The sequence below is a fragment of the Vicugna pacos genome, chromosome 21 (genome assembly GCF_048564905.1).
Source record: "Vicugna pacos chromosome 21, VicPac4, whole genome shotgun sequence".
Lineage (NCBI taxonomy): Eukaryota > Metazoa > Chordata > Mammalia > Artiodactyla > Camelidae > Vicugna > Vicugna pacos.
In genome coordinates, this window is record NC_133007.1 from 25,460,135 (window position 1) to 25,485,177 (window position 25,043).

At 53.3% G+C, this 25,043-nt stretch overlaps 3 protein-coding genes across 4 annotated transcripts; 1 reads left to right on the plus strand and 2 right to left on the minus strand.

The window, feature by feature from the left end:
* The first annotated feature begins 537 nt into the window (after nt 1-537).
* Nucleotides 538-1,191, plus strand: DPM3 (dolichyl-phosphate mannosyltransferase subunit 3, regulatory). Its single transcript, XM_006214660.4, has 2 exons — nt 538-669; nt 838-1,191. Exon 2 carries the CDS (start codon nt 843-845, stop codon nt 1,119-1,121), a length of 279 nt encoding a protein of 92 aa, XP_006214722.1. The 5' UTR covers nt 538-669; nt 838-842; the 3' UTR covers nt 1,122-1,191.
* Nucleotides 1,192-1,628: 437 nt separating this feature from the next.
* Nucleotides 1,629-4,078, minus strand: SLC50A1 (solute carrier family 50 member 1). The gene is given in 7 exon segments (XM_006214756.4): nt 1,629-1,954; nt 1,956-2,018; nt 2,099-2,218; nt 2,483-2,644; nt 3,242-3,365; nt 3,502-3,579; nt 3,873-4,078. Coding segments are annotated over 7 exon segments (666 nt in total). The 5' UTR covers nt 3,953-4,078; the 3' UTR covers nt 1,629-1,915.
* Nucleotides 4,079-5,019: 941 nt separating this feature from the next.
* Nucleotides 5,020-11,327, minus strand: EFNA1 (ephrin A1). 2 transcript variants are annotated; one of them, XM_072946436.1, is made up of 5 exons: nt 11,090-11,327; nt 7,499-7,794; nt 6,327-6,392; nt 6,114-6,164; nt 5,020-5,961 (listed from the first exon to the last, which is right to left on the minus strand). In XM_072946436.1, the coding sequence occupies exons 1-5, from the start codon at nt 11,179-11,181 to the stop codon at nt 5,849-5,851; spliced, it is 618 nt and encodes a 205-aa protein (XP_072802537.1). In that variant the 5' UTR covers nt 11,182-11,327; the 3' UTR covers nt 5,020-5,848. The 2 variants fall into 2 exon arrangements, with proteins under 2 accessions (XP_072802537.1, XP_072802538.1); XM_072946437.1 differs by lacking the exon at nt 11,090-11,327 and adding an exon at nt 9,661-10,527.
* Nucleotides 11,328-25,043: the final 13,716 nt, after the last annotated feature.

Genomic DNA, 25,043 nt, shown 5'->3' on the forward strand with positions numbered 1-25,043 from the left:
TGAAAATCTACTTTTGCTTTAACAACCCCCACACTTCGTGGCCTCTCTGGCCTTCTGAAATGGCCTACACTCGGTCTATAGGTTGTGCATCTCTCTGAATAAATCTACTTTTACTCTAAATAAAATACGACAACCTCTGTTCTAACACCTATCTCAGGACACCATGGTTAGTTGCCAATGCATCTGCTTTCCTGACTCCTGCTTTCCCCCCTCCGTCCCAGGAGAGGCCGAATGTCTTGACATCTCTCTCTCTCTCCAAAGTCTATCGTGATGCCCGATAAACGTTCAACTAAGTGAATGAATAAAAGAATAAATACGTGAATGAATGAATAGGATTTCTGTGCAGAAGTGAGTTTAAAAGTAACGATATTACATCCCCACCTTGTTGCAAGGCTTAAGGGTGTCTTCAGGCTGTCTACAAGGCCCCATACCAGCTTGGAGCGGGTCCGGAGGGAGAGAAGCAGCACCGAAGCCCGTCGGAACCCAGGCCACAGCTGCAGCAGAGCCGGCTGAGCACAGCCTAGGTCAAGACGGCAGCCGCGAGTTCGCCAGACGCCGCTCCGGGACTACAACTCCCAGAAGGCCGCGCAGCGGCAGAGTGCGAGCCGTGAAGGATTCCGGACGCTGACGTCAGAGCAGCGCCGGGCAGCGGAGACTCGGGGCCCAGAGGTAAGTGTAGGTGGCGGGCAAAGTGAGGAGGGCGGGAGCGATGGAGGAGCGACCTTGAGGTTAGGTGATGCGGGGGTTGGATGAGGGAGAAGGACAAGGAATGAGTCTCAGATGAAGAGTGGGTACCGGGGTGGTAAGGACCTCGAGTTCTGCTTCCTCTTCCCGCAGTGACCATGACGAAATTAGCGCAGTGGCTGTGGGGACTGGCGCTCCTGGGCTCCACCTGGGCGGCCCTGACCATGGGCGCCCTGGGCCTGGAGCTACCCGCATCTTGCCGGGAGGTCCTGTGGCCACTGCCCGCCTACTTGCTGGTGGCCGCAGGCTGCTATGCCCTGGGCACTGTGGGCTATCGCGTGGCTACTTTTCACGACTGCGAGGACGCCGCCCGTGAGCTGCAGAGCCAGATCCAGGAGGCCCGAGCCGACTTAACCCGTAGGGGGATGCGCTTCTGACACCCTAACCCCACCCCCACCCGGACAGCCCGCTCTCCCATTCCCCATTAAAAAGCCACTTTATTTTCTAGCTTTGTTTGATTTGAGTATGGATGACGGGAACTAGGGATTCTGTATACCAGCTGCTAAGTGAGAGGTAGATGAGCCACCTTCCTGAGGCTGTCTCAGCCTTTCTTTGCATTCTGCTGGTGCTTCCTCCATTTTGCTCCACAGAAGGCAAAGACCCCTTCTCAAGATCTCTCAGAATGGAAAAGTCAATTCACTTTCCTGGTCCTTTTAACTCTGTTAGGAAGTACTGCTTGAAGCCTAACTTTCATTCTTCTTCATAACATCCAAGTTCTGTTCTCTGTAAGGCCTTCCTAGGTCTTTCCAACCTCTTGGTTCTTTCAAATACCTTTTCTTAGCCAGCTCGACCAGCCCAAGAGCAATTGTGGAACAGACAGTGCACCTCTACCCTTCACCAAACCAGGCAGATTGAGTATCCCTGAATAAGAGAATGAGTCTTGATGGGCAGGGGTAGGAAACAGTTTATTTTAAGGCACATTCTAAAGATTTCACCTCCACCTCCAAAATTAAAAAATAAAATATTGAGAAAAATAAAAGCAATTCATTTCCCAGGTTCCATCCAATCTTCTAAGTAAAGCTCTTTCTTTAGTCCCTGGATTCTCAACGCTGTCTCTTTTCCTTTACTAAAACCCACTGCACCCCGTAGAGCTGGTCAGTAGGAACAGCTGAAATAAAGTTTCTTTGGTAACAGGTTGGTATTCTGTTTCCCAGAGGTCAGGTGAACTCCCTCAGGCTTGTAGAAACTGACAGTTCCTGTCTTGCTCTTGGAGAGTACTTCCAGAAAAGCCAGAGGCGAATGAAGCTGGTGAGGATTCCTGGAAGGTTGGGCACCTGAAATCACAGGGGCTGCTATGAGGAGAGGGCTGATTTTCCACCTTGTACACCTGTCACCCCATCCCCGTTCTGCTTACCACGATGTAGGGATCATTTAGTCGAAACCCATAGAGGGTCCAGGAGGCAGAAGAGAGGAGGGTGGCAATGGTGAGTGAAAAGGAGAGACGTTGGGTTGATTTGCTCTGAATAACCTTGGCCTATGGAAAAGGATGGAAGACAGTCCTAGCCCAAACACATAATAAAGCTCCCACCTTGCCTAAGAATTTCCTCAGGAGAAAGGTCAAACATCCTCCCTGATCTTCTGTGACCCAACCTTTCCCTCCCGCCTCCCACTCACCCAACTCTACTGCCCTGTCTCCCTCCAGGATTTGGATCTTCCTTTCTCTGGAGTGTAAGCTACAGTGTCTCGCTATGAAAGCCTGACCCTTATCTCCCCTACCTCCTTGGACACCCCCACTCACCAAGTCAGCCAGTGGTGAGAGGTACATACTGATCGTGAAGACACTGCAGAAGAGGCCCAGCTGCTGAAGCCGGGTCTCAAGATCAGGCACCAGGAGCCAAAAGTAGCCAAAACCCAGGACAAGGACCCCCAGCAGGGTTGCAGTCTGAAGGAGCACGGCACGCTGCAGGGGAGAGCGCAGCCTTACTTCTGGATGTGCCAGGAGACCTCTCTAACCCTGCTGCTGGGATTAATTCATCCTGCCCTCTCCCATGCTCCAGTGGGGTAGCCAGCCTTGGTCTAAGCCTCCAGTACTGCACTTGTCACAGCCTCTTTCCTGTCAGTGACTTGAGCACATGTCTGATCTACCCACAACACTGGAGGTTTCTAGGAGAGGGAAAGGTATCTTTTTTGTGGGAGCTTGCTACACAGAGTAGGCGCTTAATGGCTTGTGTGAATGGGGAAGCAGAGCTAATCCTCTCCCTCTGAGCCACTGGCCCTGGCTCTGAAGGAACTACGGAGACAAAGATCCCTTTCCACTTAGCTTGTTGGGCAGCAAAGCACCATCAGGCAAGGCAGAGCTACCAGCCTTACCAGAACGGGAGATGGTATTTGAGGCTTAGAAGGCTGATTTCATGGAGGAAGGAGGACTGCAAGCCTGGAGGAGTCTTCCAGGAAAAGGTGGCGGTGCCAGCCTGTTTATATACAGTCTTCTAGGAAGCAGTGTTTGCCTTGCCAGCAAGGCAGGGCAGGGTGTGCAGCAGAGAGGGAGGGCTTCTACCTTCCGATGGCAGTAGTGCAGATACACCAAGATATACAGAGTCTGAAGCACAGCACCCACGGCATTGACGACGATTAGCGTCCCATTTCCCTTCAAGGCCCCATAACTCAGCCAGCTCAGGTTGCTGCAGGGTGGAGGGGAGGGACATTGGCCCGCTGGGTTGAGTGTGGGCGGGAGACCCGAGGGGCCTCGTCCACATTCCTCCCCACCCCTCCCCGACCACCCTCAGCCTTTCCCGCCGCAGGCATTGCCCCCCTCACTTGACATCCGTGGTGAGAAATGGCAGGAACTGGACACTGTCCACGCTCCGTGTCATCCGCATGTGCTTGAGGTCCGAGCTGTGGGGCCCCGAAGGCAGGGGGAAAGGTGGAAAGGGAGAAGCAGGCTGCTAGGGCGTCGAGATCCCAGATGCCTGTCATTCTTCCCGGACAACTGCAGACCCCTGGCCCCGCCCTCATCTTCCTCGCCTTCTCCCTCAGGTCAAGTGACCTGTACCCCGGCCCCCTCGATCAAATTCTACTTTGACCCTAGGTTCCGATTGCAGCCTGGGGCTGCAGCCACGTTTCAGTTCCCTGTCTCTCCTTTCCTGACTTTCTAGTCCTGCCCCAGCCCACCCACTCCGCGCTCTCACAGGCCGGTGGAGAACATGCCGAGGGTGAAGAGCACGCAAGCTCCGGAAAGGAGCGAATCGGCCAATCCGCCCGCCTCCATCCCTCCCCGAGTCGGATCCCGCGCTCGGCGCGGGCGCCCGAGGCCTGCTTAGTAGGATCAGGAGCCCGGGAGGCAGGAGCCCCGCCCCAACGCGCCCCCGGCTCCGCCCCTGCGCGCTGGGCCGTCCCCCCGGAAACTGAACCGGAACCCGGCCCACCCCTAGAACGTCAAGCCGGAACTCAGGCCCCGCCCCTCCAAGCGCCTGCCCCGCCCCTGCCAGCCGGCTGTCGGCTCGCCAGGTTGCCGGGCTTCACGTGGCTGTTTTCTGGTCAGTTCCCTTCCTAGGGGTACGCAGATTTGTCCCCTGCACCAGCCGCTCCACACACGTTGCTTACCCTTTAGATCACCTAGACCCCCGGCCTCAACTCTTTCCCACAGGCCCGGGAGCCTACTTGGTAGAACTCAAAACAAAAGGTTACTAGGCGGACTTTAACGCGCTTCCCATTCAGAGCCCCAGCTCAAAACTTAAGTTGCCCAGGACGCCAGAGGCTTTTCCCAGTTTGCCGAAGCCTCTTTCCGGTCTCTTCCCTGAATAATAGGAATTGCCAGGAATCACCAAGTCTTTGTGAGACGCCCTCCCCCTTCGGCCACACTGCCAACTTTCCGTGGCTTGTCCAATCCACTGGCCAAAAGTGTATCACTGACCCCCTAGTCCAACCTACTTGCTGCTGGGAACTTTCCCTCCCAGCCTCCCACACGTCTCTGCTGGTGGGGCTGTGGGGGCGGGCCGCATGCCTCAGCTGGCGTTCCCCTGAGCGGCTGCCCTGACTCACCCAACAGCCTGAGTACCTGAACCAAAGCCCAGCGCTGTGAGGCTGGGAGTGAGACAGAAGTTGGACAGGAGGAACTTCCAGAGTGGGGTGCATTCTAGAACAAGAGAGACTGCTGTGGGGGCACTCCTGTCTTGAACAACCCTCAGAAGAGGAAACACACCACCCTTTTGGGCTAGATATATGTTCTTCCCAGAGACAGAAAAAATTCGAACCCAGTTGCTACTAGTGTAGCACAGAGCCTAGCAAGTAGCAGATTCAATGATCATAAAATGGGATGAGGGGCAGAAAAGCATGTCAAAAGAAACAAACACATTGCTTTATTTTGAGACAAAGAACATTGTATTAAAAACAAAAACAAAACCAAAAACAACTCCAGTTATAGAAATCAGCACAGACACAGCAAGTTCCTATACAAGTTCTGTACACATGGGCCCTGCCCTTCAGGCTACACTCTACACACAGACTCTGTGCATGTGGGCACTGCCCTTACAGCTACACTCTAAGACCAGGTTGGCACAGCCCCCCTGCTGGCACAGCTCTGGGGAGTGCTGCCCCTGGATGGGAGAGGATGCAGTACATGGCTACAACCTCTCTGTGGCAGCTCCACAGAAAAAAGTCTTGGGGGAGATGCTGGGTCAGCCCAAGCATGCTGCCTCTCCTGTCCCTGGCTCCCAAGCAGGCAACTGTCTCTTGGTTTTCCTTTAGTCAGTTCATCTGGTCATCCTGGCTCTCTCCGGGAGGGACATCTTTGCCAGGCTCAGTGTCCATCCGTGGGACCCCAAACCCCTTCCAGCTCAGCTCACAGTGCCCTTCTTAAGAGGTCATATCTGCACAGCTTGTTTCTTTGGTTTAAGGGCAGGAATGGAGGGGAAAGGACCGTCTCCACTTCTCTGGCCGGCCCTCTGAGGTGGAGGTGGGGACGGCCCTGCCAGGCCTGCTAACCTCCTCTGGGTTGAAACCCTTAACACTGACCCGTTTTGAGGCTGCCGGGTGGCAGCTTGTGCATGTGGTGGGAGTGGTTCCCAGGACTGGGGCTTTGGGAGGGGCCCCAGGCAGGTAAGGGAGGCCTACCCCTGCCTCCTCAGCCCAGTTCCAATCCTGATGCTAGACGTGGCGTACACCTTCATGGGGTCTGCAGCAGCAGGAATGGCAGGAGCAGCACAGCCCAGGCAAGTGGGAAGAGGCGGGGAGCGGCACTGTGACCGATGCTATGTAGAATTTGCACCTCTGGGTCATCTGTAAGGTGAGAGGGCAAAGGCCCCCAGGGTTAGCCCTCAGCCCAATGAGGTTTCCCCAGCCCCTGGTGGCAAAGGAACCACCTCCTTTATGCAACCTCTTCAAGCAGACTCCCTTTTGTGCCCCAGGCCCAATTTGCTCCAGATACCTACCTGCTGGAAGTCTCTTCTCCTGTGGATTGGCATGGGCCTGAGGACTGTGAGCTGAAAGAAAAGGGTGGTCATAGGTCAGGTACTGTACCAAGGAGGCAGAGGGGTAGGAATGCTCGGTGAGCTGGGCAGTGGGACTTCCCAACCATCCCAGATCACTAGACCAGACCCAGGATAGAGGTGGAGGAAGGAGGCCCATAGGGCCCTGACACTCACTGATTTTGCCGTTAACTGTCACTTTCAACCTCAAGCACTGGTCTTCCTGGTGGTGGATGGGTTTGGCTACAAAATAAATTCTGAGTGTAAAGGAAGGAAACTTTGTTGGAAGAAAGTGTTAAGTGCAAATGCCTGAGGCCCTGCTTTTCCAGTTCCTGCTCATTTTAATCCCTCTCCTCCCTCTACTCTTTGATTCTCACTTTCATTAGTTTTTGCCCACTTTCTGCACCAAGTTCAACCCAAGCACCCATTCTTTGGAATAACCCTTGGCTTTGAAGATGGTGGTAAAAAGAATATAGACACTGTCTGCTCCCCACAGTCCTCCCAGCCGGAAGTTGGGGGCAGCCTGCACAATATGCTCCCCTTCCCGAACCATTTTGTACTCACCCTGCCTAAGCCCCACTGACAGGGTGAGGCCTGGATCCATTCTATATAAAGCTGATCTTATAAATCCACCAGTAGGAGGGTGGGAATAGCTCAGTGGTAGAACGCATGCTTAGCATACATGAGGTCCTGGGTTCAATCCCCAGTACCTTCATTAAAAAAAAAAAAAAAATCCACCAGTGGCTCTCTACCGCCCTCAGGCAGGATAAAGTCCAAACTTCTTAGCACTTCTTAGGCCACGATGCTCTACCCCTATCTACTATATCCCTACTTCCAAGCTCCTATATCCCTACTTCCAAGTTTCCCTCCTGCTCCAGCCAGGCTGAACCATGTGGAGCTCTCTGAAGATGTTATGCTCTCTTTATACATGCCCCAAACTCCTGGCCAACTCCTCTGGCTGTCCTAAGCTCTCAGGTCATCTTCCCCAGGAAGCCTTCTATGAGCCCCCCTAGACTGGCAGTTACCCAAGTCATTTTCTCAGGGCCCCCATGCTCATATCCACCATCTCACCCTGTTCTAATGATGTGTTAATCTATGCGTGTCCCTTTCCAGCTTCTTGGAGGAGAGGGGCCCTGTAATGTTTTATTTATCCCTGTGCCTATAATGCCAAGCAGAGTGCCCAAGACACAGTAGAAGCTCACTTCACATTTGTAACGGAAGTGAATGAAAACAGAATTCAGAATAGAAGGGGTGGTCTGCTGCTTGACTCTCCGATAAGCATAAGTGGTACAGCATACCACTGCAGCCCCCAGTATATGCACCCGTGTGCATGCCTCCCGGGTACTCACAGATGTAGTAGTAGCTGTGTCCCTCTTTGAACTCCTTGCCCAGGGTAAAGGGTGTGAAGCGCTGGAACTTCTCAGACAGCTTCTCTGGGCCATGCCTGGCACTGGGCTGGTTGCACTGCCAGCGGACCTGGTCCTTGGACTGCGGTTGGCATAGCTGGTACTGCTCACGCTCCACCAGGTACAATGTATACCGTTCCATGGCAGCATCTGCCACAGAGTCATCCTCGTAATGAGGACAGATGATGTCCAGGTAGTCATTCAGCCGCACATGTACTGTGTAGTCCTCATTCCGAAACCTGGGCATGCACAGACGGGGAGGAAGCAGGTGGTCACTCAGAAGCCAGGCTAGAACCCTGAGCTTCCAAATGTTTACATGATCCCTCACATTTCACACTGGACACCCCCCAAAGATTTAAAAAAAAAAACAACTCAACTCCCAATATTTACTAATCTTGATCTCTTAAATATCTTTCCATTATCTACAAACATTCCTGTCACCGTCACTGTCTGCCACTAATACCCTAAATAGCACCTACTTAATGTCTTTCAGGTACCAAAACAATTCCCATAACCTTCTTGATATTTACCCAAGGGTGGGCTTCTAGATATTTCCTCAGTTCACTTTCCTACCCATAAATACTTCCCCAAATCTATTCTACCAGTTGCTCCTGTAAACATTATTAGATCTCAGTCTGTGACCCTACTGGCCCATTCTATAATCAAGATCCAAGTAACCCTTTCTCTTTCCCATGCTAGTACTTGGCGCCCAACTATCTATGTTTTCACTTCTCTTACTCCTCATGTTTTCCCCAATCCACTGAGTATATCTCACATTTTTCAGCTTCACTCTTCTCCCAACACCCAGTATATCCACACCCACAGATATGCCCAGTCCTTTTAAGTTAAATTGCTTTCATCAGTTCAGTCCTCTCAAATCTCCTCTACTGACTGCTCAGATCTATGCTCAGCTCTCCTTGCCCACTTCTCTCAAAGCACCCCAAAACCTCCCTGTCCCTTTATCTCCAAAAGCCATTCTTTCACCTGCCTGGAAATGAGCCCCAGAAATGCTGGAGTTCTCAGGTCTGAAACGGCTTCTCCCCTCCCTCTTCCCAAGGTGGAGCCAGCTCCCCTCCCCCAGCCCATTCCCCCCAGGCTCCACAGGCTCCAGCCTGACTGCCCACCAGCTCCTCCCCCTAGCTCTAGACACCTGGCTCCAGTCTGGGTGGGGTCCTTGAGGGGAAAAAGAGCCTCCCCACCTCCCTCTCCAGGCTGGTCAGCTTCTCTGAATTCCCCCAAGCACTGCCAGCTAGAGACTCAGCAGAGTTGCCTGCCAACTTGCTTCAAACCGAAGCCCTGGGTTGGGGGTAAGGGGGAGGGGCAGGGTTAGGCCAAGAGGCCTCTGAGGTGGGCACCCACTGCCCAGTCAGCATGACCCTTAAGAGCCCTGGCCTTGCAGAGCCTGCCAGTGCTCAAGCTAGGCTTACCAAGGCCCCTCCCCCACCCTGGGGAAAAGAGAGACTGGGGTGAGGGGAGGGGGAGGGAGGGGGGAGAGAGAGAGGGAGAGAGAGAGGGAGACAGGAGCAGAGAGAGGCTTTTAAAATTCCTCTCTGGAGAGATAAACATAGAAGCCATTTCAGAACAGGTATTTCAGCTCTGGGCCTGGCGTCTTTCCCCCATTCCCGTGACGGGCACTGACTCATTCCTCATCCACCTCTGACACCCGCCCTAGCATTCATGAGAACCTGTGAAAATCTACCTTGTCACACGTGGACAGCCCCCAGGCCCCCAGGATGGCCCAGTGCCCACTTGCTTTGGGCACTGTCCTCAAGGCAAAGGGAGCTGAAAGGTCTGAATGGGTCAGGTACCTGCCCCTCTTACACCAAGGAGGCCAGGGCCCAGCTCACAGCGGCACTACCCTTCTTCCCAGGCTGCCCCCTGCCTCAGGCCTGGAGATCCCAGGGCTGATGCCCACTGCCCTGAGTCACCCATGCCAGCCTCACACCCGCCCAGCTCACTGCTGCCTCATCTTTGCCTAAAGCTGGGCCTGGCTTGGCTGCGTGTGGACTCCACACTGGCCTGGCTTTCCTTTAGTCCTGGGTATGGTAGGGTGAATGTGTGTGTGTTCCGATGGACAGGGCAGAAGCTATGCCTGGTGGGCGCACCCATCACCCCCCTCCAGGGGATACAATCTTCTCCAATTAGCACTCCTTTGACTCTTGCTCTCCATCTGGGAAGGGGGGCAGCGGCGGCGTCAGGGAAGGCGGGGAGGTGGGGGCAAGGAAGAGGCTCCTTCCTGAAAGAGAGGAAACCTGGGAGCTTGGGAACGGAAAAGGCCAGGGTCCCCCCCCCCACTCACGGCTTCCTGTCCCCTCCTCCTCCTTCAGCCAACACCTGGCATGGGCATAAACAGGGACTTTGCTCTCTCCCTCTACGATGAGATTGGGTCAAAGAAGCAAAGACCAGACAGTAAGAAGTGAGGTGGGGGAGGGCTGGCTGACTGCACTGCCCGGTTGGTGGCTGATGGGCAAGAGGGCATTGCCCTCTGGGGTTGGTAGCCCAACATGCCACAGATGACAGACACCACCCCCCCCCAGGCAATGCCACCACAGAGTCAGAAGAAGCCGGCACAATATACTCCTCAAGGCGAGTTGGAGGCAGGCCTGCTAGGGCTGGGGGTGGCCCAGCTGAGTGGTGTTTTCCTGACCCCAAGGTGCCCAGCCCTCCACTCCCTACTTCATCACTTCACTGTACCCGCCTCTCCTGTTTTCCCGCAAATATTGTTCCGATAACTTCAGAAAACTGAAGAACAAAGAACAAAGGGGTCCGATGGAGCTTCTTCCTCCCAGTACCATTTGCCTCACAGCCCTAAACCTGCCCAAGAGAAATTAACTCCTTCCTGCCTAGAGCCCTCAGTAACCCTTTAACCCCTTCCTGTCCTTCCGAAACTTTCCATGACCTCCCTCCCTACTTCTCTTCAGTTCTACAACCTGAACCTCAGAAACAGGTGACTCCCTCAGCCTACCACACACAGCATGTCCCTCACTCATGACACCTCAAAAGACCCTTCTGTGGGAGGGGAACTTTCCAGGGTCACCTTAAATACAGAATGAACCCTTAATGCCAGCAGCCCAAGTCCCTCCCTAGGGGTCCTTCCAGGATTACTGTGAGCATTCTGCTTACTCCTGATGTTCCGACCTGTTAGTGTGGGCAGATGCCCAAGTGACACCCAAGGAGAGGCACAGAGGGTTTGGCTGTGGAAGAGCCTAGAACGAGAGCCCTGACGGCCAGGGAGAGTGGCCCCTGCAGGAGGCAGGAACTGTTCGGCATGGGTCCCTCACTTCGGAGTTATAGGGGTGCCAGAGGGAAGGAAAGGAAGGGCAGAACAGAGCCTGTGCAAACAGACTGCAGGTAGGGTTCTGCCTGGGGTGGGATACTCACAGTTAGGGGAGAGAAGAAAATCTACGGGACCCTCCCGCCTCAGGTCACCTCCCCAAGACTCAGGTTAGGGGCTGGCCAGGACCGTTAACCTGGAGGTGGGGTGGGCAGTGCCAACCGGGCGCCCACGCTGTCGGCCGGAGACTCGGGGCTTACTTGGGGTTTGAACTGTTCCAGAAGACGGTGTGGCGATCAGCAGCGGCCAGACTGCAGCACAGACCCAAGAGAGGGGCCCAGAGGAATTCCATAGCGCGGGGCCTGGCCAGGCCGGGCGGGGACGAGGGGCTCCTCGGGGTCTGGGTTCCCGCTGGCTCTCTCGGCGGCGCAGTCAGCACCGCGCACGCAGCTCTGGCCCCTTTGCCTCGCGACTCCGCCTTTTGGGCCGGCGCCGCCCGACACCCCGCCCCGCCCCCGCCCCGCCCGGCGTGCGGCTGCCCCGGGGCCTGGGGGCTGGGAAGGTGGAGGAGGGGAGGGCAGGGGGAGGGGGAGCGGAGCGCGCGCCTCGGTGCGACAAATCTGCTCGGCGCTGTGTGTTGGCTCATTCGTGGGTCCGCGTGCAGCTTTGTGGGCCTGTGCGGAGTGGTGGGTCTGTGTCCCGGGCGCAGTCGCGTGCGGGGGAAGGGAACCAACTCCAAGTTCGGCTCCGCGGGTGCCGGACCTCTCTTGTCTCTGCGCGCGGATCTTGCGGGTGCGAGGTTGTTGATAGATTCCGCACCTTTCCCGAGCCTTGCACAGCCAGGCTCGGGCGCCCGTGTTCCCACACTCTCCTTCTACCCTCCCCCTTCCCGGACTCTGCGCTTGGCTGCCCCTCCCCACACACGCGGCTGTTTGTTTTTGTTAGGTTTGTCAATGTTGTCTTTGTTCGGGAGATTGTGTCATCGCCTAGATGCCGGGAATAAAGTGCGACCCTGTGTGTGATTAAGTGTGTAACGTGTGCGGCCGGGGTTAAGGGCGCCTCTGTCCATTAGTGCCTGTGGGAGGGAGGGACATTCGGGATCCTGGGCCCGCGAGGGGGTTCGCTCGTTTCTAGTGCGTCAAAGGGCACTAATGACTTGTGTGCGTGTGTGTGTGTGCCAACATACGTGTGTACCGTGCGAACAGGCTTTGAATATGGACTGTGAGAATCTGGGCCTGAAGGGTGACAAACTGTAACCACACATGTGCATCTGGCATGTGTAAATACGTGCGATGGGGTGCAAGTGTGAAAGCGTTTGTGAGTAGTATCACAGCCGCGTGTCGGGAAGCGTGTGAAACTTTACCGTACGTATGCTAATGTTTGTGAACAGCGTGTGAAGAGGAGAAACGTGCACAGGCGAACAGTGTATGGGGGCTGGGGGCTGGGGGCGGGCGAGGGGGATTTGTTGCATGGCGTCCTAGGCAGGGCGGCTGGGTCTGGCCCAGTTTGGGCAGGGTCTCCCAGTCAGTCAGGCCCCAGTACCCAGATCGACCCCCCCCCCCCCGCGCCATGTAAACAAACCCGCTGGAATTCGCCTCTCGGGGCTCCTCTCCCCGCTGGGCTCTGCTGCCGTCTGGAGCGGGGTTGGCGGGTGGGTGTCTGCCTCCCAGCTCTCGGGGTGGAGAGGGAGGCAGGTGTTTGATTAGGCTCGCGTGCGCGCGCGCGTGTTTGTAGCAGGAGTGCCGAATGCTGCGTTTCTGCGTGCGTTTGGTAGTAGATGTGTGTGATTGTGTGGCTGTTTGCATGCGCGCCCGGGGTTGGTTTTGGGAGTCTGTGCGCACCCCGGGGCAGTCCTTCCACGCGGCTGCGCAACGCGGGAAGCCGCACACCCGGGGCTTCTGACAGGCTCGGGCCCAGCTTCCCAGGTTCCCAGGCTGTTTCATCCGCCTCTTTTACGGCCAGGCCTGCGACAGGCCCTGTAATTACGCGGGACCCGGACGCCGCGGCTTGTCCGGCGCTGACCCCGCCAGGGAGGAGCCTGGGGCGGGGGAGGGCCCGGGCGGCCCCACCCAGCGTGGGGCGCAAGCGCTAAAGGCGGGACTCCGGCCGGCTCGCCGCGCGTAGGATAAATATTTACCCGGCGCGGACTAGGTGCTTGGCCTGGTAACCTCGCGGCCGGGTCTCGGCCTGGCTTTGTTCACGGCCCCCACCCCTCGCACGCACCTGCCCCAAGCGACGTGCCCGGCCCCGCGTTTACCCGAGGTGCAGCCCTCCTCTCCCCGCGGGTCCGAAGTCTACCCGCTGACCAGCCCCAGGGCGGCGTCTCACGCGCTTTTTGCTCACCTGGGAGGACGCCTGGGTGTTCGCCTCCCACGTGTCCCCGGCGAGATTACCCCATCCCACCTCGTTCCCATGGAGTCGAAGTTCCACGAGGGCAGGGATATTTGTTTGTTCACGAGTGCTCTGCACAGCACCTAGCACACTTAGTAGGTGGTCAAGATAGATTTGTTGGGAAAAACTGTTGAGTGAGTGAACTCACTTTTCAGTGAAGGTACTTTACTTCTGCTGGACGTACTGCTCTGAAAAGAAGCCAGGAGAGGGGTTAGAGAGGGAAGTGGTGATGGTAGCTCTTCAGAGAGTGTGGCCCAGATTTCCCCCGGAGGAGACGGTTTGGGGCACATACTCCCGTTTCTCTGGCCGCCGCGACTGCTGGGCGGGAACGTGTGGGGTCCCTGGGCTGCGCCTCTCTCTCGGGCCGGGCAGGTTCGGGCTCGCTTGGCCCAGCCCGGCGGGGCTACGTCCGTTCCCGCCCTGCCTGTGTCTAGGGCTGGAGTAAGCCGGGTAGAGAAGAGGTGGGGGGAAATTCTGGGCGCGAACGGAACGCGGAGCCGTCTTTCCTCGGCTGGGCGCTGTCCCCAACATTCTCACTTAAGGCTTTGAGCTCATCACTCTTCTATCCGAGTATTTGTGCGTTTGGGGCGTCATTCGTCAAACCTTAAGGGGGCACCTCTAGATGCCGGGTGTTGTGATAGGCACCAAGGGTAAGGGAGCGTCTAGGTTAAAATCTCTGCCCTTGGTTAGCCCTCAGACTAATAGGGGAAATAGACAAGCCACCATTTATACAACAAACTTGCTAAGTGGAAAAGTCTAGACTGCAGACCCACATCATGCACTCGCGCTGCCCTGACACTCCGAGAGCCTCTGCGACGCCTGGTGGACCGACGAGAGAGTTGCAGGCACTGACGGTGCGATCCAGACAGAGAACGCAGAGGGGACTTTTGGATCCAAGACTCAACCTGCAGACCAACTCAGCCCCGGTCCCTCCCCCATCCCAGCCCCCAGCCTGCCCAGGCGGGTCTAGTCTTGGTTCTCGCTTTGGGCTACCTATCATCACAAAGTTGTGCGCCTGTGTTGGCTCTCATCACCGGCACCCTCAGGGAAACATCTGTGCTCAGCGGCGGGAGCTGTCTGAGGTGTCTGTCTGTCTGTCTGCCTGGCTAGGAAATTCCCCTCGTGAGTCCTTTCTGGGAATTCCTTGGGGACGGGATTAACTCTCTGAGTGACCTGGGGGAGGTCTGGCCTCTGGAGGGAGGTGCTATCCACCTGTGGGACACTGCTGGCCTGGAGGTGCAATTTCCAGTCTGGAAGGGGCAGAGCTGCTTGATTGTTACTCCCTTGCTAAGTGCCCTGTGGTTTGAGGTGGGTACGGCCAGAACCACAGGGCCCTGGGGCGCAGGCTAACCTGGCCCAGCCCCCAAAGGAGTCACTGGGCAGTCGGGTAAGGTGGGGGTAGGGGGGAATGTGTGGGGGGTGATCCTGAGGCTGGAGCAGCCTCTGCTCCACTCCCTCAATGTCACTTTGAAAAGTAAAGTGTATATTTCCCATTTTATTCATAATGTGTGTATATCTTTCAAAAGTTCAAAAAGAGAACAGAATAAAGGTGAACTACCAGCTACGGTTAACATTGTCAGCCCTTCCCTGCCAGCCTTTTGTTTGTGAGAATTCTTTTGCTTGCTTTTAGAGATTGTGTTAAATATGACTCATTTCCATTGTGTAATTCTTTTTTCCCCTTTAACTTTATGACAGAAGTTATTCCCCATGTATAAACTCTTCGTAAACAATATTTTTAACCACTGCGTAATGTTTCATTGAGTGAGTGTTTCAGGGTTTGCTGTTGTGAGGAGGCAGGGTAGAAATAACAAACACATCCACATACACACTCAAGCACTCAGCTGCTGAGCAGTTGAGCTGATTGGTTCCTAGAATTTACAAATAACCCTGAGATTAACTTTTATTCAACAAGTACAAATGGAGCCTTCACTCTGGTCTGGGCTCTGGGTTGGGATTTGGGGCTGAGGGGTTAGTAGAGGATAATAGTTGAGGGCCCTGCCCTCATGAAGCTCACATTTCAGATGAAATCTGGGCATATGTGTGTCAAGATTTTGGAGAATTTCTCAGATATGGAAAAATGCCTTTGATATTGCCAAGCCAAAGCCAGATTCTTTCTTTTTTTAGTTTGTTTTTTTGGGGAGGTAATGAGGTGTATTTATTATTATTTTTCTAATAGAGGTACTGAGGCTTGAACCCAGGACCTCATGCATGCTAAGCATGTGCTCTACCACTGAGCTATTCCCTCCCCATTCTTTTTAAAAAATGTATTCATTTTTATTCATTATTTTTTTTTTTGGAGAGGGAGAGGGAGGTAATTAGGTTTACTTATTTATTTTTAGAGGAGGTACAGGGGATTGAATCCAGGACCTCATGCAGGCTAAGCATACACTCTACCACTTGAGATATACCCTCCCCTTCAAAGTCAGATTCTTTTGACTACTAGTCCAGTTTTCTTTTAACTGAGAACTAATGGATCTAACAAATGGATCTGTCTCTCCCCTACATCCAACTCAAAAGGGGGCCAAACTCTGGGAAAAGGTGGAATTCTCCCCCTGGAGGGAAGAGGAGTTTGGGAAGGATGGGGAGTGGGGGGGAAATGGGAGGGGTAGTGCTAAGGAGGATGGGACCATGGTTTCTGCCCAGAAAGCACCAGAAGGTGTTTTGTATCGCTGCTTCTTTCACCAAAAATTAACTAATCACTTATGTCAAATACTGTACTGGGAGGTGCTAGGGACTCTGAAATATAACCTTGTCCTAAAGGAATCTAATCTCCTGGCAAACACATGATTAGAATATAAGATAAGAATTGTAACTGAGGTATAAGTGGAACAACAGGCTCTGGGCTCACAGAGGAAGGCGTGTTTATCTGGGGTCAAGAAAGCCTCACAGAGGAGGGAATATATTTTTTTTTCATGTGCCTTTGAGTCTCTGCCAATGTAGCTGACTCTGGAGGAGATACTTGAAATGGGTTGTGGAGAATAAGTAGGTATTCACATTCAGGGATGAGAGGTAGGGTTTGTGCAGTGGATATCCTGGTGTAGCTGAAATGACAGAATGGGTCTCGGGAAATGGCAAGAGAGAGTAGCAGAAGGTGGTTCAGGGGCCATGTTGCCAAGGGCCTTGAATGCCACACTCAGGATTTTGAACATTGCCCTGTAGCCCATAAATGCTTAAGTAGGATACATAATCAGATTTGTATTTTAGAAAAATCACTGTGGGTAACAGAATGTGGATAGAGTACAGAGCTCAGGGGTGGGGGGCTGGCTAGGCCTGAGCTGCAGGAGTTCCTTTGGATGTGAGGAGGGCCTGGAGCTGAGGGCCAGCAGTGGGGGGAGAGCAGAGAATGGATTAGTTGAGTTGTCTGACGCTGAGCCATGGGCAGGGGGCAGGGAGAAGTCTGGGATGGCTTGATGGGCAGAAGTGTCACTTACAGATAGGAAACAGAGGCGAGGGACAGACCCGAGAAGGATAAATGAAGAGGACAGTTTTGTACATTGTACCAATTAGGAGTGATTTTGGCTGCAAATAACAATACCCAACAAACTACTAGTGGTTCAAACAAGAGATTTTATGTTTTCCCCCAAACAAAGCCTTCTGGATGTGGGACAGCAGTTCCACAGTGTCGTCAAAGACCCAGTGCTCTCTGCCTCTCTGCTGTCCTCCTGACCCTGGGTACAGGACGGCTGATGGTACAAGAGCTACATTCAAGCTGCAGGAGCCACAGGAAGAAGGGGTGGGAACAAGAGGGCTTCTCCTCCTAAGGGTCTCTTTTTATCTGGTAAGAAAATCTTTCCTAGCAGCTTCCTAGACAACTTACCCTCAGGGGACAGAACTGCTGTGTCCATGGCTACACCAGCATCTGTGCAGGAGAAGGGACTGTTCTGAAGGGCGGGGGCTGGGGCCCTCCTTCCCAGAGTGGGTTCTGCTCTGTTCCCCAAAGAAACAGGAGTCTTGTTAGCCTAAGAGCAGTCATGAGCCCTGAACAGTGTCTGCGCAGACATGTTGCTTTTGAGGGGCCAGTGGAATTTCTAGGTGCAGGTGTCTAAGGAAATGAGGGAGATGGGGGCCAGGAATCCCTTCCCTGCCATTTTGACTGGGGAGAAATCCCTCCTTCCCAGCCACCCAGCCTCAGTCTTCAGGTCCTGCTGGGTAGGAAAGCTGGGTAAGAGTGGGCGGGAAGACATTTACTCTCAATGCAGCCGATAAACCTCTTTTCCACCCACCTCCCGAATCTTTCACTATAACATAGTATAAAAGCAGGACTTTACATATTTTTCTTTCAGAAGCGTTGCTCTTACATAAATGTTTCTTTTTTCTAATTACAAGAACGAATACATGATCAATGCAGAAAACTTGGAGAAGCACAAATGAAGGAAAAAAATCACCCATAAAAGTGAAATCTCAGGAGCAAGCACACTTCTCAATTCTTTTCCCCAAGGCTCTGGAACTTTTTATGGTAAATATCTTTGAGAGGTTACAGTTTAATGCCCATGCTGCGGCCAGCTTGGAATCCCTTACATTTGTGTAACATTTTACGATCTTCCAGTGTTTTCAGCTGTGTATTTTATCACATACTATTTCATCTTTACAGACTCCTACACATTTTGAGGTGGGCAAAGGCGGGATTTATGCCCCGACTGACAAGGTGAGGAAACTGAGGCTCAGATGGATGATGGCCGTCAGGGCTCAGATGAGTAGCCTCGGTGGGGCTTGGGTCCACGCTGTCTTAATCCTTCTGCACCCTCACTGCCCCACAGTCCTGGAAAGACCTGGGCACAAAGTGCTGAATTTGCTGTGGGCAGGTGGAGGGAGTGTGTCTGGAGAAGGGAAAAGAAGGGAGTGGAGAGGGGGCAACTCCTTCCTGCCCCCGAGCCTGTGGTGGGGGAGGGAGGAGAGGGGACAAGGGGACTGGAGGAGGTTTGTAGGTCAGTCTCCTGAGATACAGTCTTTCAGTGCTGAAGCCCGCCTGCCCTGGCCTGTCCCTGCAGGCAGTAGATGTCCAGATAATGGCTTACTTTCCACTTCACCAAACAGTTTTTGAGGTCAGTTTGTTTGTTTATTAGGAACACTCTGCGAGGCGTGGCAGGGATGGCCAGATAAGACACCCTGTGAGCAGGGGAGAGAGAGCAGGGCCCCAGAGAGCTGGGTTTGACTCCCAGCCACAGACACTCGGGACAGGAATTTCACCTTGCTGGGCCTCCAGTGTGCTCATCTGTAAGAAGGGGGCAGGTCGACTTTCTCCCTGGAATTCTTATAGGGATCAAATGAAACACCAGCTGCGCGGGGCCTGGTGCTAGGCTGGCGGGGAAGGCTGTCAGGAAGGACTGGTGTGTGTTTCTCTTTACAGGGGCCTGACCTCCTGGGCTGACCGAGTAAATACGCCAACACTGAGGGTGAGGAGGGGGAGCCTCCAGGATACAGGGAAGGCAGGCGAGGGAGGAGGAGCCCTAAGAACACAAATATTCTGCCAGGCAGGGCTGGATAAATGCCCCAGGACGCAGCAGCCAAGAGCTCTGAGGTTCAGGCGGGCAGAGATGAATGGGGGGGATCCTTTCGGTGGCTCCCAGGGAGGGACGGTGGCCAAAGGCTTTCCATGCCCAAGGGACACTTCAGGCCTCTCTCCCCTGACCTGCAGGGGCAAAGGGAAGTGTTGTGGGGCACAATGCAGCGGCTGGGCAGTGAGCCAATGACACATGGGTTGGTAAAAGAATGTACCAGAGATTAAGAACAAGAATAGAAAAGCATTTATTAGGGTACGCTGCCATAGACAACAGAGGGGTGCCTGCACGAGCCCCGAGGGCCGGTTATTGGGGTCCTTTATAAGGTCGGGTCACAAGGTGCCTGACTGGCCTGTTCACAAGTCTCTGATTGGTTGTAGGTGAAGTAAGAGGTTTAGGGTCTGAGAAGGGCGGTGGTGTTTATGACCGATAAGGTGGGCTGAAGCGAGCCAGCCTGAGCATTACCTGGGGCTATTAGTTCGTTATGGCAAGCACGCCCAATAAATAATGTCAGACACCTGAGAGCCCAGGAATGGGGTTTGTTGGACTTTAAAGGACATCAGTTGGCCCAACATTAAGGAGATGCAGAGAGGATCTGTCCCTCCTCCATGTTCCTTATTGCCCAACCCCCCCTCCTTCACCTGGTCCCCTCCCACACCCTCCCCATTCTCCCTCTTTCTTGGCCTTGGCATCATCAATGTCCACTAAGTGCGGGCCAGGCACTCTTGGGTCCTGGGGATCCCCATCTGGGTCTTAAAAAGGAGTAGGAATTGATGAAGTAATGGTGGAGGAAGGGCACACAGCTTGGAAGGGCGATACAGGTTGGGGTTACGCACCGGGAGGGGGCTGGAACTATGGAGAGAGGAGGGGCAGGAGTGTCCAAATGGCTGGAATGCAGGCGGAATGAGGTAAATACCTCAGGGAGATGTGCACACAGTCTGTGACTCGGTCGGTGTGACTCTGAAGAAAGGGCTCCTCACTTGGGGTCCCATGTGGGGAGGTGTCTGGACAGACATCCTGGAGGGGGCCCTTTTGGAGATGTGGCTTACAGGGAAACTGCTTTTAAATGGGCTGAGGACATTCCAGACTGGGCTGGAGCAAGGCCCTGGGGCCAACCCAGCAGAGCCTCAGAGACAAGCCGAGGAGGTTATATTTCACAGGGGAACCACAGGCTGAGGGAAGGCGGAGAGAGAAGGGAGGTTTGGAGACTTGAGAGCGCTTGATGGGCAGGTTGCCCTGGGAGTAATAACATCAGCTTCCGTTGATAGGACATGTTCTCCATTCCAGGCTCATTTGAAGCACTTTGCCTACATTAACGCACTTACTTTTCACAATCACCGTAAGAGATATGTAGCATTATCGTCCTCATTTTACAGATGAGCAAACTGCAAGCCCAGAGAAGTTCATAACTTCCCTGAGGTCACACAGCTAGTAAGCAGTGAAGCTGGAACCTGAAACAAGGCAATCTGGCTTGAGGGTCCCGATTTAACCACTGCACCATACCATCCAGCTGTTCTGCCAGCTGTTCCTCGAGAGGGGCAACTAGTGCAGGCCACTGGGGACACAGAGAGATGCAAGAGCATTCTGGAAATGATCTCTATAGGATGCAGCAGCTGTTTGTATGTAGGGGAAAGATGTGTTAGCTCAGCATCTGGCGCCCAGGTGGGAAGCAGGGCTGTGAAAGCCTCCAGATAAAATCCTTGCTCTCCCAGGCCAATCAGGTGCTTCCACCCAGGGCTCTTACTACAAAGGAAGGACTCAGATGTGGGGAGTTGGGAATTCATTTCTCCCTGGACTCTTCCTGTGATTCTGGCTGTACTTCTGGCTGCCCCAGGTACCTTGGTCCCTGCCCATCTCCCAAGGAAGGTTCCCAGCCTTTCCGTCTGTTGTGTGAACTACTGGATTTTCTTCCAATAAATCCTTTTTCTGCTTTAAGTGACCTAGAGTCAGTTTCTGTCACTGACAAGCCAGAACCTGGACAGGTACAGAGGGAATCAGTGATGCCAAAGTCTGAACCTGGGGAGACCAGAAGGGTCAGTTGCAGATGTGTTTTGGGGGCAGGACAGGGAGTTTTGTCTCAATAGGTTAAGTTTAAAGCGGTTGGAAAAGCCTGGAGAATGGGTTGAGAAGAAGTTGCTTATTAGGGGCTGGGCCTGAGGACAATGTTTTGAGCTAGAGGTGTGGAAATGGAGCAGAGAATTAAGGTTTGAGGCCCTGGCACTGACATGGGAGAGAGGAGAGCTGGCTTGCAAACAGCACCTGCAAGTGGCCAAGCAGGAATTGTGAGAGTGAGGGGGCCAGGCGTGTTTGTCAGGGAGGCAGAATGTAGGCTGCGGGCTGGCATCGCATACCTTAGTCACCCCAGAAGAAGGAGAACGTCTCTATTGTATCAGTAAAGAGCCCAAGGAGGTCTTGCATTGTCCTCCCTTGGGCCATAGGCCCATCTCCAGACCAATCCCTGTGGCCTGGGGATGCTATGCTGGGACTGGCCAGGCTCAGGACACTGGCTAACGACTGGACCTGGGAGGGGAGCCCACAGGAAAAGTGGGCTTCTGTCCCTGGAATGGGAACTGGAAATCAGGCAAGCAAACAAGCAGATGTCAACTAGGAGAGCTTGGTAGCTTGGGAAGTTTTCAGAATGGAGAGGATTTGGGGGGAATGGAGAAATCTGGGCCCGGTTTTAGAGAGGAGAGAACCACTAGAGAGAGCCTGGAGAATGAGATGCTTAGGGGAAACCAAGGAAGTAGGTCCCAGGAAGAACATGTAGGGATGGGTTTTAGGACGGAGGGTAGGAGTCCATCTTGGCGGAGGGGAAGCAGCTGTGTCTCAGAGTGGAGGCAGGTAGGGAGATGCTGGCGGTAGGAGGACTGGGAGTATTGGGAGGAAGTCACAAGAAGCTGTTCCCAGGTCACCTGCTTCCCCAGGCCTCCTCCAAGCTAAGAGCTTGGGCTTCGGAGACAGATTGCAGGAATTTAAATCCCAACTCGATCACTTATTAGGATGTGACCCTGGGCAAATCCTGTCTGGTGCCTCAGTTTCCTCATTTATGTGATGAGGATGATAATCACGGGGCCCACCTAAAGGATCATGAGAGGATTAAATGAAATAATGTATGTAAAGTACTTAGAAAAGCTAGCGTGTCTGGCATATGGAAAGACCTCAGGATTAGCTATTATGATGGTAATTATTATGATCTTTATTGCAGAGGGCTCACAGCGACAGTAATGAGTTCCCATACAACTGGCTCCAGCTCCTACCTGCTGACACAGGACCTCCAGCCCCCTGCAAAGTCCCCCTCAAATATTGCTGATGGTCCCCACAGGGCGCTTCATGCGGGCTCATCCCCGTGTCTGTGCGCTGAGTGCTGCAGCTGTTCTGGGTGTAGTGTTTTTCTGCTGGTGGGGGTGGGGTGGCAGGCATCTCCCTCTCTTCTCAGGTGTCACCTCTGTCAGGGGAGGGGGGTCTCCCAGAAAGGCCACTGGCGTTTCCACATGCTAAGGTTTGATGGATCCGCGCTTCAGTTTTCATTCGCAGCTGCTCCATCTATGAGGCCCGACAGGCTTCCCAGGGGCTGGACTGAGGATAGGTTTGTGGATTCGCCACCTCCTCGCTGTACTGTCTGGGATGTCCAGTCCTCTCTGAGCATGACGGCTTTGCCTCTGAGCCGTTTGGGAGCTTCCTCAGCCCCTCCGGCAAGGACGTTCCTGTGAGGAGTTCCCTCCTGGCTGCTGGGTGATTTTCAACTTCAGTGTACACGCCAGGCTCTTGATGAGTGACCTGCCACAGCAGCCCAGCCAAGTCCCTCAGCAGAAATCTAAGGCCAAGAGACTGGCCCTGCCTCGGGCGAGGGCAGCCAAGGATAATGGTGATGATACAGGCAAAACAAATGTGGGGCGAGAGGAGGGCTGTGTCCCAGTGAGACAGGAGGGAAGAGGGCAGGGCACAGTCTTTTCCCACAGACGAAAAGGTTGAAGTCTCTGTCCAGCCCAGTTACTAAAAATTTGAAAGGAGTTTGGAAGACCAGCTGTAGCCAAAATGGAAGGGACCATATCGGCTATCACTAAGCACCCCAGCTGCTGTTAAGTTACAAGGGATTGCTAGTTGGGTCCATCTGTCCAGAATAAAACCTGTAATTTATAAGCTGCAACAGGAACCAGGAGAGACCTACTCTTGCGGGGCAATACAAGACCTCAGGTACCTGTTTAAGAAAACAAGCAAATAACGTATAGTGGTGATTACAACTCATAATTACTTGAATATATCCAATTAAAGCTCCTAAAATAAGGGAAATATTTCAATAAGGTAAAAAAAGATGTGAATTCAGTAAAAGAAGGTTTGTGGAAAAGAAAGAGTTTCATGCATAATTGGGATTTTAAGTATTTAGCAAATTCTAAAACTTCTTTGTAGCTCCAGCTAACTTTAAGATGCTTTAAAGGAACCCTGAGGCATCTTAGGTATCAAATTAACTAGGATTATTTGGTCTGTTAAGTTAAATGTAATCAGTCATGATTCTAGTCATTGTAAACAAGTCTCTGTCAATTACAGGTGTTTAACCATGACTTTTACATCTTTTGTCATTATAGACAGTTGAACTATGTTACAAAAGTGCTTCATCTTTAAGAAGATTCCTTGGAAGTCTATGGGAACAGTGGGTTACAAGAGTCTCACATCAGATGATGGCTATGTGAGGATTCCAGCCCATACTGCCCTCTGATGTAAAAACAAAAGGCGGTCCTGTTCCTGGGGCCCCTAGACTAGGCATTCAGATTTTTACTCCCTGATAGGCAGGGTCAACGCCCCTACTCAGCCTGGAAGTAGTTTTGGAATACGGACCACCACCCCTCTGCACCCCCATAAGATTATGGGAGTAAAATCTCTGAGGGGGAAGTGAGACAGGAGGGAAGGGTTCAGGGCACAGCCATTCAAGGAATGACACAGCAATTAACACCAAAATGGTGGAAGATCCAACTCCCAGTAGGCCTTGAGGCTCAAGATGGCAAAAGGTTTGACTTCCAGTAGACCTTGAGCTTCATTATAATATATTAGCATGATAAATAACATGCCCACAGGCGCCATGACAGTGTCAAGGCTGACCATAAAAGGTTAAAGAGTGGGCAGTGGTACAATTCCTGGGAATCCCAGCCCCTTCCCCAGGGTAATTGGAATGGTCCTCCCACTTGTTGGCATGTGAAGCTACTGAGCCCATAAAAACTGGCAACACTGCACCTCATGCATCCTCTCTCATTCCCTCATCTTCGGAGATGGCCTGCACTCGGTCTACGGAGTGTGTATCTACTTTTACTTTAACCTGAACGCCCAACCCCCTCACCTCTTGGCCTTTCTCTCGCCTTCTGTAACAGCGTACACTCTAGTATGCCTCTCTCTAAATAAATCTACCTTTACTCAACAGAGACCTGGGACACGGCCCTCCCCTTCGCTCCACTTACGTTCATTTTTCCTGCATCACCAGGTCTCGGTTGAGTCCCTGGGCTGTGCCCTGCCAAGTGTGTTTCTGGTATCAATAGACAGTCTAAGGAGTCAGGACAGAGGGGGATGTAAGAGAAATCCAGGGCAAAGTGGGAAGGTGTACAGCCACCACGCTTCCTAGACCAGAGAGCAGTAGGCCTACTGAGGGAGGGCCCACCTGTGATGACCACTCAGGGTTGTAATGAAACTTCGACCCCACAAGGGCTGAAGGAAATGCTTACCAGAGACTCCCGTTCAGGGGTGCAAAAACCCATGACTCGCAAAGGGAGTGCCCGCCTGTGACTCCCACTTACGGATGCAATGAGGCAGAAAGCACTGAGGGCACTTGGGGAGGGCCGAGCGGCAAATTTTTAAAAGGGGACTTCCCAGAGTCCCCTAATTTGGGCCCTCTTTCACAGTTCTGGTGTCCTGGAACCCAACTGAGACTAAGACGGAGTAGAGAAGAGGAATTAGGCTCAAGGAGCCATGGAGGGGAAGCTCACCCAATCAGGTTGCCAGTTACTTGCCTTGTGGTCTTAATTTGGATGTCTGAGTGGTGGCCTTGGTAGGTCTTCTTGAGTTTGAAGAGATAGAATGATAGAGGAGAATGAGAAAAGATGGAGGAGAGAAAAGCCTTGGGTTCGGTGGGCTCCTTCATGGCTAGAGAGGTGGTCTCTGCCAGATCCTGCAAGCAGCGTCGTCCACCACCTAAAGGGCTTCTTGAGTCTGCATCGCATGGGAGAAACCCCCAGCCACCCTCCGAAGAGAGGGGAGCCATAGCCCAATAGGCAGATAGTGATTATGCCCTTTGAGCCCCGTTTCTTTGACTAAATGTCCCATCTGGTGTGCCAGAGAGATG